The sequence below is a fragment of the Phragmites australis genome, chromosome 7, assembly GCF_958298935.1.
Source record: "Phragmites australis chromosome 7, lpPhrAust1.1, whole genome shotgun sequence".
Taxonomy (NCBI): domain Eukaryota; kingdom Viridiplantae; phylum Streptophyta; class Magnoliopsida; order Poales; family Poaceae; genus Phragmites; species Phragmites australis.
In genome coordinates this window covers 25018177-25032533 of record NC_084927.1, presented here as the reverse complement: position 1 = coordinate 25032533, position 14357 = coordinate 25018177, and the positions used below count along the sequence as shown (strand labels likewise).

At 42.0% G+C, this 14357-nt stretch overlaps 3 protein-coding genes across 7 annotated transcripts; 2 read left to right on the top strand and 1 right to left on the bottom strand.

Annotated features, from left to right (window-relative positions):
- Window positions 1-2005: 2005 nt before the first annotated feature.
- LOC133923528 (PLAT domain-containing protein 3-like) lies at window positions 2006-3029 on the bottom strand. Its single transcript, XM_062368811.1, has 2 exons — window positions 2843-3029; window positions 2006-2735 (listed from the first exon to the last, which is right to left on the bottom strand). The coding sequence occupies exons 1-2, from the start codon at window positions 2894-2896 to the stop codon at window positions 2241-2243; spliced, it is 549 nt and encodes a 182-aa protein (XP_062224795.1). The 5' UTR covers window positions 2897-3029; the 3' UTR covers window positions 2006-2240.
- Window positions 3030-5179: 2150 nt separating this feature from the next.
- Window positions 5180-10552, top strand: LOC133924337 (uncharacterized). Of its 5 annotated transcripts, none has more exons than XM_062369825.1 (13): window positions 5182-5463; window positions 6133-6206; window positions 6488-6571; window positions 6731-6811; window positions 7076-7156; window positions 8026-8118; window positions 8239-8418; window positions 8540-8607; window positions 8740-8791; window positions 8938-8991; window positions 9117-9209; window positions 9451-9517; window positions 9996-10552. In XM_062369825.1, the coding sequence occupies exons 1-13, from the start codon at window positions 5322-5324 to the stop codon at window positions 10085-10087; spliced, it is 1161 nt and encodes a 386-aa protein (XP_062225809.1). In that variant the 5' UTR covers window positions 5182-5321; the 3' UTR covers window positions 10088-10552. The 5 variants fall into 5 exon arrangements, 4 of the variants coding, with proteins under 4 accessions (XP_062225809.1, XP_062225808.1, XP_062225811.1 ...); XM_062369824.1 differs by having other exon boundaries at window positions 6446-6571; XM_062369827.1 differs by having other exon boundaries at window positions 5320-5547.
- Window positions 10553-11227: 675 nt separating this feature from the next.
- Window positions 11228-14102, top strand: LOC133924336 (lipoyl synthase, mitochondrial). The gene is made up of 4 exons (XM_062369823.1): window positions 11228-11805; window positions 12516-12727; window positions 12837-13216; window positions 13670-14102. Exons 1-4 carry the CDS (start codon window positions 11357-11359, stop codon window positions 13796-13798), a joined length of 1170 nt encoding a protein of 389 aa, XP_062225807.1. The 5' UTR covers window positions 11228-11356; the 3' UTR covers window positions 13799-14102.
- Window positions 14103-14357: the final 255 nt, after the last annotated feature.

Genomic DNA, 14357 nt, shown 5'->3' with positions numbered 1-14357 from the left:
GCCTTGTATGCGATAGGGTTTGACCTCACAACTCACTAGTTGAACACGATATCCACTCGGAGGCTGGTAGTGGCAATGGGAGCCAAGATAAGACTCGAGCAATCTAAGTGAAGTCAGGTGATCTGGTTTGAGACTCTAAGTGAGCCATATTTATCACGAGATACTGATAATGTGTCATGTGGGTGGATATCATGGCAATACTTGGTGGGTGATATGAGTATTGGTGTCCTGATCTTTCAATGAGAAATACACGTCGGTTTGGTGAAGATGACTTTGACAATTTAGCTACACTCATATGACGACAGAGCATCTGGGCAATTGCTAAACCAACTCCTGTAGATTACTGACCCTACTATGGTTCACAATCAGCCTCAACACAAGGTTCTTTATCCTTGCAAGTAACCAAAGAACAAGCAAGAACAATTAAAGGCAATATGAAATTGCGAATATAGATGAAGAACGATATATTGATGTGGTGGGATTCTGCAAATTAGTAAAGTGGGTGGTAGCAAGACACAACTAGAGGCAATGATGTTTGGTCCTAGGCAAAATTATGTTTCAACAAAACTCAACTATTATGGCCGCACCTGGCCTCTATTTATGGGGAATGCAAGCCACCTGGACATTACAATACAATCTAGTGAATTAAAATCTGACTCTATCTCTATTTATTACACTGTCATTTCATTTTGATGATTTGAGTCACTCACGAGGAATCTGGTAGTGGGGTCAGATCGGTTGGAAAGATCACAATGTATCATTTCCAAATTGTATTTAAACACTTCCATTAGACTCTGTATGAAAGAGATATGATCTTTTTATTATACGATTATCTACTGAATCTGAATCGAATTGGAGGTTGAGTTGTAGTTGACTTGGAGTCTGATTTGTCTTGGACGTCCTTCCTCTTGGGGTTCGACTTGTCTTGGGTTCTGACTTGCCTTAGACTCTTGGACCCGGAGTTCGACTCGTCTAGGACTCGAAGGCCGACTTGAGCTATCTTCTCCTATATTTCTAAGTAGCAAATATCACAAGATTTAATTAGTAGTATCCTATCCTCATGAGTATGAATACAAACAAAAAGGAATGAGCTCACCTTATGATTTAATTGGCATGCACACACTCTTATAATGAAACTTTACATAAGTGCAACAACCAAAGGATTATTGTGGTTATATCCGGAAGAGGGATGTCCTCGTCAGTGGGTATGGGATATCGTTATGATCACTCCATCACTTGCCATGATTGGATGCAAAATATATCATGTGGGTAAAATGTATAACATCTGCAGAGTCTAAACCTATCCGAATAACCGTGTCTATAGTAAAGGACAAGCTATGGTTCACTCAAAACTAAAACCCCATTCCTTGATACTACCCTTAAACATATATCAAACCTCTTGAGTAGTGTTAGAGCTTGTTGAGTAACTTCCGTAATGAGATTTGCTTTGTTGAATTCATATAAAGAAGTCGTAGCACGAGTATGATGATGAAGCATTAAAGATTATGTCTACACCCAAGTTGCATGTGGCATTAGGCTTAACAAGTTTTCCGTTCTCGAGCTCTCATTCGATTGAATGGTCGGTTGTGGATGTAAAGGATACTAACCGTAAGATCGATGTAAGGTTTTAATTAGGTAATATACTTTATTCGAAGTATGACTATGTTATTATTGTATTGTATTAGTTATTGATCTAAAGACTGATACAAGAGACACGAGAAAACCCAGAAATAGGGTACGGCAGTGGTAGCTAGTGCCTCCGGATCTCTAGATTAAAGCTGGTTTGAAGCTTCAATAGGCCAAATGGAGTTTGGTTCTTCACATTGTGAACTACTCCTATGTTTTGAGTGCATTAGTGTTGGTTGGTGTTTCGGCATTGTGCTGGTGGGCATTTGAATCTGTAGCACCAGGTGTCAGTTGAGGGTTCCTCGCTCAGGCATGGAGTTCTCCCGTTTTGAGTCGGGTGTTTGTATCTTTCCTTTTTCCTATTTTCGTATCTCGTTTCAAAATTGAATCAAGGGAAAAGAGTATCACTTGAGCCAGTACATTATTCACGCAAAATCCATTTTCATCACTCAAGTCTGAAAGAAACTCTTGAACGTTCCTGCCGTACAAGAATACCGGCAAGTGATTTCTGTACCAAGTTGTTCAAACTTCAAACAATCTCAAAGAGTTGCATCGCCACGACAGCAAAAAACGACAGAACCGACACTGACATTTGGTTCCGACACCCTCACTTGTCACTCCTCGGCATCACCGCTCTTACTCTTTGCGCAGATGCTCCGCTCAGTGTAGAGCTGGTACGGCGGCGCGTCGGTGGCGAGCCACTGCTCGACGCCGAACTCCGCCCTGGCGCACCCGGCGTGCCGCCGCGTGGTGGTGACTTCGACGGACTTGCAGTACCAGCCGTGGTGCTCGCCGGATCCGTCGGAGGTCAGGTTCATCCGGCACGGCGGTGACGGTAGGCAGGGCCCGCGCCCGCTGAAGACGTCGACGTTGCCGCGCTCGTAGTAGTCGCGGCCGGCGCCCATGAGCCCGCCCCACCGGACCAGGTCCGCGATGGTGAAGCCGCCGCCGTCGGCACCCCAGAACGCCACCCCGATCACCGCGTCCGTCCCAGCCTTCCAGATCGACCCGGTCTCCACGTAGATCGTGTACACGCACTCGTAGCTCCCGTACGCCGTGCCCTGCAGCGCCACTGCCTGCACGCCGGGCGGCGATCTTGACCCGGCGGCCTGTGCACGGATTGGCAGGTGAAATCAATGTTGAGGATGTACGCGTACGACGACATTGCCACGAGACGGTCAGGGGAATCATTTAGGCTCGGATAAACGAGACGTACCAAGATCACCAAGGAAAGGAGGGCGGCGAAGGAGAGTAGCATCTTGTCAGCCATGGCGAACAATTCGAGAACCAGACTGCCTCGCACGTTTTGCCGCTTTGGACAAGTGATGGCCGGTGTCAGCTGAAGAGGCTCACGACGGTGGCATATAGAGGGAGTCAGAAGTCAGAACAGTGTGTGTTGCTGAATTTTCAGAGGGAGCACGATGCTGGCATATGCTAGCTAGTCTAGAACATGCATTTGGCTGGCAAATTAACTAGTTAGTTGCAGGAACGACGATGATGATCGGATCACAAGCAGGTGGCCAGGTGGCGATCGATCATGTGATGCACACGGCAAATGGGGATCCAAGTCAAACAACAGGAGCCCATGCTTAATCAAGTGCTTGATGGGCGCCTTAAACAAATGTGCATTGAGTATTTGCGCTACACTCTTTCCGAGCAAGTGGAGCACAAGTGCACTGTGCACAGAAGGAAAAAGAGTCATCCATGTGAATCGTAAAGTTGCAAACATGCTAGAAGAGTCATCATTTCTTTGGCATACAGATCATAATCACAAAGTTTAATGGTCTCTTCTCTTTCTAATGCAGAGAATGAACATCTGGCATTAGGTGCTCCCTCAGCCGTTCGATTGAAGAAGGATGGCTCAGATCAAACGCAACGCTGGAGGTACAGCAGAAACAGGTGCACAGTAAAACCGGCCACTGTTGAAACTAAAAACTGTACCCATCTATTGGAACGATAAGAATTTCTCCGGATGAAGCGACTATACAGATCTAAGGGCCTGTTTGTTTCCAGCTGCTTTTGGTTTCTGCTTCTGTCAGAAGCATAGAAGTCAGAAGCCAGAATAAACGGGTTTGCTGAGAAGTGGTTTCTAGAGAAGCCATAAGCTGCTTCTGAGGAAAATGAACTAGAAGCTGAGAAGCTCGCTGAGAGTGGTTTTTCTGAAAAGTTATGTGCTGAGAAGCTAAAAAATTATTGTAGAAGCCAACAACCTATTTTCAAAAGCAGCTTTTCAGAAAAGTCAAAAGTAGAAGCTCAAACAAACAGACCCTAAATAACTTGATAGGCCAACTTTCTAAAACCCATGCAAGTTTTTTTTTTTTTTGTCTATGACACGTTCATCTCTCAATCATGCACACGAATCACACATGAACATCCAAATCACCATCAATTTCATCTAGTTCATTGCCAATCTAAGTTGTTGTATAGAGCAGGGATACAAACTGTGATAAATGGAGGCTCAAGTGAGGAGAAGTAAGTCTAGATCGGGTACAGAGAGAGAATTTGGAAGAGAGAGATCGGTAAGGGAAGGAATCGGTAAGAAAAGCTCAGAAGAAGGAGCTGAAGAAGGGAGATGTTGTTCAGTATATTCTTCGATGATTGCTTCGGTCCGAGCCTTCTCACCTTTGTAGTGGCCCTCTCTCTGATGGCTTGGCCCACTCGATAGCGAGAGAGTGACGGTTAGGCCCACTTGGTAGAGGGTAAGCTAAGTCCGTGACAATTTACCCCTTGCAAGTCCAGTCTTATATGGTGTCAAATATCTCAACACTATTTGACTACATAACTTGATACTTCTGTGACTTTCAAAATGATTTGATAGTTTTTAGAATGATTTGTATAGTCTCCTCGACCAATAAATTAGATCCGCTACTCTAATTTTTACACACTTAAACATGATTCAAAAGTACGTGAGTATGAAATCTAAATAATAAAATGCTTGGTCGGTTTAAATGATCTCTAGATATCGAAAGCAACATTAGATATCACTATGCAACCCTATAAACCTTAATAAATCACCAATACACCACACAATGCGATCAACTATTACAGGGTATTTGACAACATGAAATAGTTGAGGTGATGGGAGGCTAGAGAGAAAAAAACTGGTAAGCGTGTTTGCGATAAACCCCCAAAATTGCAAATGAAATTTTGTGATTTTTCAAAACTAAATTAGTATGCATAAATCACTCTTCATCTTCTGTTTCAGCGGAAATTTGTTGTATGCTCACACCTAACGATATTATAATTCGCTAAAAGGTACATACAAACAGCAGGATAGTTTCATTGCCCACTACGAGCATCACGTGAAGGCTACTATGTCAATATTAATATCTGTGTTCATTATATCTGTGGTGGTCGCGATGTATACAATATTAGGTTTGACTGACGTGGAAAATGTTTTGAGAATTTTATTTATTTGTTATTTTAGCTTATAATCATTAATTTATATAGTCATATATTTTATTAACATAAATAACATTGTTGGTAATCAAATGGTTAATAAGGAAGTTTTTCGATTTTTTCCCAAAAAACCACGCCAAACTTCAGCGAAACGAACCAGCAGGAACTGGCCGGCGCGTCCATTCCGTTTCGATCGAACAAAGCCCCGAAAAATAAAGCGAAAATAGGAAGGGACAGGCCCGGCCTCCTCCTTCCCGATTCGGCAACCCTAGCTGCCTCCCGAGATCCCGTCAGCCATGGACGGGCTCCTGTCCAAGCTCCGCAGCCTGGACGCGTATCCCAAGGTGAACGAGGACTTCTACAGCCGCACCCTCTCCGGTGGCATCATCACGATCGCATCCTCCGTCGTCATGCTCCTCCTCTTCGTCTCGGAGCTCCGTACGCCTGTCGCTCGTCCCTTTCCCCCTCCCCGCTTCTCGATCTAGGTCCTTGGGTGGTGCCAGATGCTGGTGCGCCACTCAGGTGCCGACCCCTGCCGCATTAGGATTCTGGCGTTCTCCCCTGGATGTGGCAAGATCTCGTGGTCTGGTTCGAGGGTTGGTGGAGTAGATGGACCTGACCACGCGTAATTTGGTTGATGCGAGTGGAATTGAGGGGCTCTTTCGACTATACTGTGTAGTTATACAGTGTTTTGCGTGGCCTGGATTCTGTTTCATTTCACGAGTAATTGGAAAGTTTAGGAGATGCTGCCGTTACCTTTGTTCTGGTATGTTTGGTGAATCAGGTGTAGGAAACGACGCACCATTTTGATTCATTCCAGTCATGTTTATATAGCAGCTAAAAGTATCAATTTGCATGTGTAATTCTCAGTTCCATATAGAATTTTGAGGTTAGAATCCAACTTTTCTACTGTGGTTGGCTGCTTTGATTCCGAACTTCAGGGCCAATCAGATTTGCTTACTATTGGCAAAAATGAGGTTATAAGAATCTATCGATAAGTTTACCTAAATAGTTTGTTAAAATTGGAAATGAATGACTGTTTTGAGCTTATTGTTTTAGATATTCACGATTCGTCCTTTATCCACCATTTAATGTTTCACCATGCAGGATTATATCTTCATGCGGTTACGGAGACAACACTAAGGGTTGATACCTCAAGGGGAGAAAAACTTCGCATAAATGTAATGTATAGCTTTCGTTTGAGTTTCTTTGATCCCTGTTATTTCATTTATATTCTCAAACTGTTTCATTGTCACCCTTTACCAACTGTTCGCAAACACTCGTCCTTGTTTTTTAGTTTCGGTTGCTTGCAAGTTGTTCCTTTTTTCTTGTATGCTTCAGACATTGGACCTTATCTTTCCAGATTTCTTTCCTACATGATAATTTTGACCTTTTCTGATCTATACTAATTTCTGTCCAGACACTTGTTGACATCTACCTTTGTCTGATGCCAAAAATGCAGTTTGATGTCGCCTTTCCAGCCCTTCAGTGTTCTATAATAAGCCTTGACGCAATGGACATCAGTGGACAAGAGCACCTCGATGTGGTACGCATTTGTCTGTTGTTATTGTTGCTACCGTTGTTGCTTGAGATATTTCTTTCTGGAGATATTGTATAGCTTTTCAGACATTATAAGTTATGTTTAATCGCAGATGGTTGCAGACTTGCAGGAACTAACTTTTTCCAGTATGATGCTCTTATGTAGAAACATGATATATTCAAGCAGCGAATTGATGCCCATGGCAATGTTATTGCGACGAGGCAAGATGCAGTTGGTGGTATGAAGGTTAGATCATTGCTTGTGCTGTTAAAAGTTGCAATTATAGCCTGTGGAATATATAACAACATTGCCTCAAAGTCAAGCTTTTTCGACACAATCACAAATCTGAAGTATTATGAAAATTTCTTTTTGTACACGGAACTGTTCTCATTTCTTAGCATAGCATATATTGGGTTCGCAAGTGAATTGCCTTCTAGGTGGTGTGTGTTGCTCAAACCCTGACATGTTTTGTTATACCTAAGGATGCATGTTTCCTTACCTTGTTAACAGATGGAAAAGCCCTTACAACATCATGGTGGAAGGCTTGAACACAATGAGACCTATTGTGGATCTTGCTATGGTGCACAAGAAGTATGCTTCTTTCTCTTGTGAGATGATATTTCATCCCTGACCCACAAATATGCAATTGCATTACTGCCTTTTGTGTTGCATGTACTACTTTTAGACTTAAAGATACATGAATTTTGTTAGTTTATTGTTCACTTTTGTTCTGATCTCAATAAGGTTGCCTTTTTGCAAATGAACTTCACCAGTTCTAATTCTAATGAAAGAAGACCTCAGAATATATACATGTCAGCTGATGTCAGCTGTTAAACTGTTTTCACCAAAGTTTTTTATGTGAACAATGTGGCCCTTGTTTCAGTCCTATACAGGATATTACAGAGCAAAAGGCAGACCTGATAGTTACATTAGGGGTTATTGCATATATTTGTGTTTGTCAGGCCATTTTTATTTTTCTTAGCATATATATTACATACCCGAACCATGACCTAGGATATTGATCTTCCTTTTTACTATTATTACCATTACTCTTTTACTTTTTATATATTTATATCATCTTTTGTGGCTCTTGTTGAGTTTCATCTCTATCCTACCCCAACTTGCCTGGGGCAAAAGGCTCAGTTGTTGTTAGCATATATCTTTCTGTTAACACTTCTTCACTTTGCTTACTGTGCAACTAATTACATGACTGCTTTAGAACCTGTTGTCGTCCATTGGTTGATGTTGGTTGGGGTTATCATTTTAAGATTTTAACTCACCAGTGCCTTATGTTGGCCAGTGTTTTCTTCTCTGCTCAAAGATTTTTTTACGCTTTTCTTCTATTAATTATTATGTTTTAAATTCAGATGCATCAGATTGTTATATAATGTTACATACATGTAGCGCACCTGCTATTCTATTATGCATTTTGACTTAACATCTTTCCTAATTTAATGTAGTCTGATGACCAATGTTGTAACTCGTGCGAAGATGTTCGTGAAGCATACAGGAAAAAGGGTTGGGGTGTATCAAATCCAGATTCGATTGACCAGGTAGAACCATCTATATAGTACAACGACCTGCCACATATATAATATTAGTTTCACTTTTTGTAACCCATGTTCCCTTTACCTTCAAGGCAATTATTATGTCTGATGTGCACTGTTCTGTAGTGCAAAAGGGAGGGCTTCCTTCAAAGTATAAAGGATGAAGAAGGTGAAGGATGCAATATTTATGGCTTCATTGAAGTTAACAAGGTTGCTGGGAATTTCCACTTTGCTCCAGGAAAAAGCTTCCAGCAGTCAAATGTGCATGTCCATGACTTGCTTCCATTCCAGAAGGACAGCTTCAATGTAATCATACTTGAGGAAATCTGTAAAACTTTTTATAGCTATGCATCCTGGCAGGAAATTTATCATTTCCTCACCAGCACTATTCGTTAAACATTAACCATCGTATTCTTTACTATGCCAGGTCAGCCATAAGATAAACAAATTAAGTTTTGGAGAATACTTTCCTGGAGTTGTTAACCCCCTTGACAGGTAGCTTCCTTTTCTTATAATGCTGTTTTCCTCATATGGTTGTTTTCTGGGTTTGTTTATTACAAAGTGAGAAAATATTCCCTAAGAAAATTGAAGTGATAATTTAACGTTCTTTACTTGTAAAATGTGCAGGGCATATTGGGTGCAGCATTCGTCTTATGGAATGTATCAATACTTCATCAAGGTTTGTCCTATCCTGTGAGACCTCCTAATTAAAACAAGTATAGAAAGCTATGTTGCCTTGCTGATTTGACCGCTGCTCTTTTTTTAGATTCTTATATTTACAGCATGACTGAAGTTAGAATATTTGATCCTTTTTTGGTTTTCCAGGTTGTTCCCACTGTCTACACTGACATAAATGGACACATTATTCTCTCAAATCAGGTAATTTCTTTCTTTTCTTTTTCTTTTTCTTTTTGGGGACAAGCATTCTTGTGCTGCTGATGCACATATCTTTATGCATTATGATTTTCGTGCATCCCCTCAGATGCTTTAATTCATTGCCACAGTTCTCTGTGACGGAACATTTTAGAAGTAGTGAGAGTGGTCGGATACAAGCTCTTCCTGGCGTGTTTTTCTTTTACGACCTTTCGCCAATTAAGGTACCATCTTGAAGTATTTACAATTGACACTGCTATTGTAAATAGATCATGTAATGCTGACCTAGTTTTCTCATTTGCTTCATTTTTTTTCCTATGTGAGATTTGCTTATTCTCCTTTTAGTAATGGTAAAATTTTGAATGTGCTGGAAACCTGCTTTTATATTTTAAATGCTAAATAATGCCTTTTGCATTGATGTTTTTGCAGTACGTGAGTATAATGTGGCATCAATGGCTTTTGCAGGTCACATTCACGGAGCAACATGTGTCATTTTTACACTTCTTAACTAATGTTTGCGCTATTGTTGGAGGTAATGTTTCCTGTGTCCTTTTTTATTTATGCTAACTAGCCTCTCTGTTATGCACCTCTTCTGTTTGTATGTAACTATGTTTGTTGAACCACTTATGATTCAATTGAACATTTGATATTTATCATATTTTGGACATGGGTTTTGGCCCGTTTGCTTCGACCATAAACCATCTAAAGCTGTGTTTCTGTGCAAAATGTAGCTGCTGGTATAGCTGAAGCTGGTAAACCATTAATGACAGTTGAAGTTAGGCATAAATTTGGTTGTGGGTTCTTGTATCTCTGGTTGTCGCCTGATTCAGACTATTCCTGACTTAGTCATTGAAAAAAAAAAAACCTAAACCATGGGCGAAATATGCACTCTTCTTTTAGTTATGTTTTGAAGTTATCTAAAGTAGGAATTTCGAGAAGTATACCAAGTCTTCTACATCCTTCAAGCAGTTCTACCAATAACCTAAGGAGCATGTCTTCTTGATGTGCAGGTGTGTTCACTGTTTCTGGAATCATAGATTCATTTGTATACCATGGCCAGAGAGCAATCAAGAAGAAGATGGAAATAGGGAAATTCAACTGAGTCTTGAATATTGCCTTCCAATTGCTGCCATTAATCCCATTTCCAGGGCTTCCTTTGGAAGAACTCTAGTTACAGTAGAGAGCAAGTCTGCTCCAAGTTTCAGAAAAGGGTGAACCAACGTTTTTTTTTTTTCCTCACGGCTTTTGCTCTTGCTGTGCTTGCCTCGCCTGCTTGCTTCTAGCAAAGATACCAGCAAGCAAAACGGTCATCATGTACACTTAGATGCTATTTCACTCAGGAAATGGAACATTTCTGAGGTTCTCAAATTTTGTATGCTCTAGTCTAACAGGAAAACATTTTATTTTCGTTGTAAATCTGTGTAAGGGGGCTCAAGCCTGTCTGTAGATTTTGTTTTGTGCAATTGTGTTGTTTGTAACAGGTTTTTTCCTCAGACATTTGTAGCTTTTACAGATCAGGTTCAAAATGTAAAGACCATTTTTCAAGGAAAGAGTTTCTATTCTTTAACCCTGGGTTTTCTTTGTGTACTGAGTTGAGCTGTACAGTCACCAAGTCAATGAGCATTGTATTAGATATTCAAGTTGATTTGGTAGTGACGTGGATTAGATACTGTGAAGTATGCCCGTCAGCTCTTATGCTTATGTCGATTAAAATTAAAAATGCCCGCGTTCTCAGTTCTGGAGCAAGAGTTAAGTTGTCTCCGAAAGCACTCTCCAATTTTTTGCTTATTTTTCGTCCACTTGTTCATCCGTAGACCATATCCCACTCTTACAGAATCTACAGTTTTCCCCCTCAAGGAATTAACGACTGTCTCCGTCTTTGTAAGTCTGAATATGAATGTAAATTTTATTGAATTTTGTATGCATAGTTATATGATCGGCACTGAAATCCAAGGATTTGAATTTGAATATGACTTGACCCATGTAGGTTTCATATTTCAGTTGTCTTAGCACACCAGCTTACGAATGACGATGGCCTCGTATTTGTTATGTGAAATGGTGTGCCGACAGGCTCTCGCTTCACATTCACGTGTATTATATCTACATTTTTTCAATTTTGAATTATATTTTTCAATTTTTAATAAAATAATATTATTTAAAAAATCTACGAATGACGATGGCCTAGTACGCCGAGCTACGTAGAAGAAGACGCTTTCCAGGGCCGAACACGCCTCACAGGATTTCGCTTTCATCGAATCCTCTCTTCCAAGTCCGCACCAAACAAACTCCATCTCGTCGCCTCGCACCCCACCGCGTCCGTCCCCACTCCACCAACCGCCGCCGCCGGTCGCGCGCCCTCCAGGCCGCAACCATGCACGGCCGCCGCCACCTTGCGGCCTCCCTGGCCCGAGCTCTTACCCGGGCCCCCTACCGCTCCATCTCCTCCACCCCGTCCCTCCTCCAAACCCTCGACTCGTCCGCGCCGTCGCCTCCCGCCGCGGGAGCCCCTCCCTCGGCGGGGCGGCTCGCGGAGCTGCGGCGGAGGCTGCAGGCGGACGCGCCGTCGCTGGGGGACTTCGCGTACTCGGTGGAGGTGGGCACGCGGCAGCGCCCGCTGCCCAAGCCCAAGTGGATGAAGGAGACGGTGCCTGGCGGCGCCAAGTACGCGGCCATCAAGGCCAAGCTGCGGGAGCTGAAGCTTCACACCGTCTGCGAGGAGGCGAGATGCCCCAACCTTGGGGAGTGCTGGTCCGGCGGCGAGACCGGCACGGCCACTGCCACCATCATGATCCTAGGGGACACCTGCACGCGCGGCTGCAGGTAATAGTTTCATGATGTCCATTTTACGGTTTGTGTTCGGTATCGCAGACAGATGCTAAGGTTGTTTAAGTTGTGCCGTTCGAGACCTTGTCGTGATATATTTTGATTTTAGAAATCTGAATGTGTTATTCACCTGCTCCGTATGCTAGACATTTAGATTGCGTGTTGACATTTCTGTTTTGTGCTCTAAACCTTAAGCTGTGTGAATTCATATGATTTGATTTTTTATATTCAAATATTTCATTTTCCTTCTTCTAGATTTTGTAGATGCTTTTACTCTGCGAGTGAATTGTGGATCTTAGCTGTTGCATAGTAGTAATGTAAGGGATGCCAAAATTTATGAACACAAATAATGCAGTTAGTTCTACTTAGGGATAGATTGGTAAGAGTGGATGATTTCTATACGAAGCAATTCTGTGGAAAATCTGCTTATTCTACTGTGTGTGGTGCCCATTTTCAGGGGACCTGCAGCTTTAGTTGTTTAGGCTACATAATTTAGCTGCTTTGTCACTAGTTATGTTTTGTGTGAGCCTGCATGAAAAGGATGTGGTGCCTTGTTGTTTTCTTTGTCAATTTGTTCCATGGGCTTGCTCAAAAAATTTCAGATATTGCAACCTACCTTGTTGTGATGTAGAAGTCACCTTTTGGAGAAATGGGCTCAAGGATCATGTTTTAGTTGCTTACGTATTTGAGAAGTTACCAATTTGCAGATTTTGTAACGTCAAGACATCTCGCACTCCCCCTCCACCAGATCCTGATGAACCTTCCAATGTCGCTCAAGCTATTGCCTCATGGGGCCTTGAATATATAGTCATCACAAGTGTTGACCGGGACGATTTACCTGATCAGGGGAGTGGTCACTTTGCTGAAACAGTGCAGAAGCTAAAGGCTTTGAAGCCAGAAATGCTTATTGAAGCACTTGGTAAGAGACATTCCTCACCGAGTTTCTTTGTTTTTAGGTCATCTACCCTCTGTCAAATTACTGTATTAACCGTTCCATATCTTGTACCCTTATGCGACTAATTTTGCAGTACCTGATTTTCGTGGAGATCCAAGCTGTGTAGAGAAGGTTGCAACATCTGGGTTGCATGTTTTTGCACACAACATTGAAACGGTGGAAGAGCTGCAAAGAAGTGTCCGAGACTATCGTGCAAATTTTAAACAATCTATAGATGTTTTGAAAATGGCAAAAGAGTATGCTCCTCCTGGTACCCTTACAAAGACATCAATAATGTTGGGCTGTGGAGAGACTCCGGATCAGGTTATTAGCACCATGGAAAAAGTGCGGGCTGCTGACGTTGATGTTATAACATTTGGTCAGTACATGAGGCCATCAAAACGTCATATGCCTGTTTCTGAGTATGTTACACCTGAAGCTTTTGAGAAGTATCAGGCCCTTGGTGTTGAAATGGTATGCCCACCTGCTCCACTTGCTTCCTTTTAGCTTTTCACATTATACAAAACATTTATCGCCGACACGTTTTCTATGCTACATCTTATACATAGCAAACCTATTATCAACCATAATACTAGGACATAAACTATTCTCGACCCTAATGTCTATGTGTAGATTATTTGACATTATTGGTAGGCAGTTAAGAACTAGCTGCGCAAAGACGGAAGCGTGAATAGATTGTTTAGCCCTCCTGTGATTCTATAATTGGTAACCTAAACTTATTTGAGAGAAATGAAGACCATGGAACTTGTATTTTCGTGTATGCTGCAACAGTGCTTCATTTGCAAAGTTCATCTCTATCATCGTTCTTTTTAATTCCCAGAATCTTTCTCACTGTTAACGAGATTTAAGCACATATTTAGTTGGGGTTGCTCAGAAAACTTCATGGTCTTAATTCTTGAATGCCAGGGATTCCGTTATGTTGCATCTGGGCCAATGGTTCGATCTTCCTACAAAGCTGGTGAATTCTACATCAAAGCTATGATCGAAGCTGATCGGGCAAAAACATCCACTGCAGACTCTCAAGTTCGTAATTGACAGTTCCTCTCCATCCCATGACATTGCTATGCTGCAAATAAGCTCCTCGCTGTTTCCTAGTCGGAAGAACATGTTGATTTCTGTCACCATTGCAACCACATTCATTTTTATTAGAGAATAATTCCTGCCGGGTCCTCTGTGCCATTTCCGCATTTTCTCATGCTCCCTCGCTAGTTGAATACTCCATGCTTGAGCTGGTCCTTTTTTTTATGCGATCAAAATCCATTGTTGTAACAGTAGGCCATCACCTCCTGTGTATTTTGCTTGTATAGAATGTGAAGAAAGGCTTGGACCTGTTGTGTCATTGATAGATCCAATCATCCAATCTTCTTGTAGATCATAACAATGAGATGGAGCTTGCCAGTAGTGCACAGATCCTGAAACACTCATTGCTGGAAATCTACAAGACCCGCTTTTCTGTGGCCAACACGCAAGGCCCTGCCATAGGCTCAGGGACGAACGGTAGGGGGTGCCTTGGCCCAAAAAGGAGCTGGCCAGTATTGCAGTAATGCTAGGAACATGTAGTTCTGTTGATATTATTATTGTATTGTCAACGTCC

What these genes read in the sequence shown, in the direction of transcription:
- LOC133923528 (XM_062368811.1), bottom strand. Translation starts at nt 2,896, where the DNA reads ATGGCTGACAAGATGCTACTCTCCTTCGCCGCCCTCCTTTCCTTGGTG. An exon ending in TCCTTTCCTTGGTGATCTTG is followed by an intron (nt 2,736 to 2,842) that starts GTACGTCTCGTT and finishes ATCCGTGCACAG; the next exon opens with GCCGCCGGGTCAAGATCGCC.
- LOC133924337 (XM_062369824.1), top strand. Translation starts at nt 5,322, where the DNA reads ATGGACGGGCTCCTGTCCAAGCTCCGCAGCCTGGACGCGTATCCCAAG. An exon ending in GAGAAAAACTTCGCATAAAT is followed by an intron (nt 6,207 to 6,445) that starts GTAATGTATAGC and finishes ATTTCTGTCCAG; the next exon opens with ACACTTGTTGACATCTACCT. An exon ending in ACGACCTTTCGCCAATTAAG is followed by an intron (nt 9,210 to 9,450) that starts GTACCATCTTGA and finishes TGGCTTTTGCAG; the next exon opens with GTCACATTCACGGAGCAACA.
- LOC133924336 (XM_062369823.1), top strand. Translation starts at nt 11,357, where the DNA reads ATGCACGGCCGCCGCCACCTTGCGGCCTCCCTGGCCCGAGCTCTTACC. An exon ending in ACCTGCACGCGCGGCTGCAG is followed by an intron (nt 11,806 to 12,515) that starts GTAATAGTTTCA and finishes ACCAATTTGCAG; the next exon opens with ATTTTGTAACGTCAAGACAT. An exon ending in AGGCCCTTGGTGTTGAAATG is followed by an intron (nt 13,217 to 13,669) that starts GTATGCCCACCT and finishes CTTGAATGCCAG; the next exon opens with GGATTCCGTTATGTTGCATC.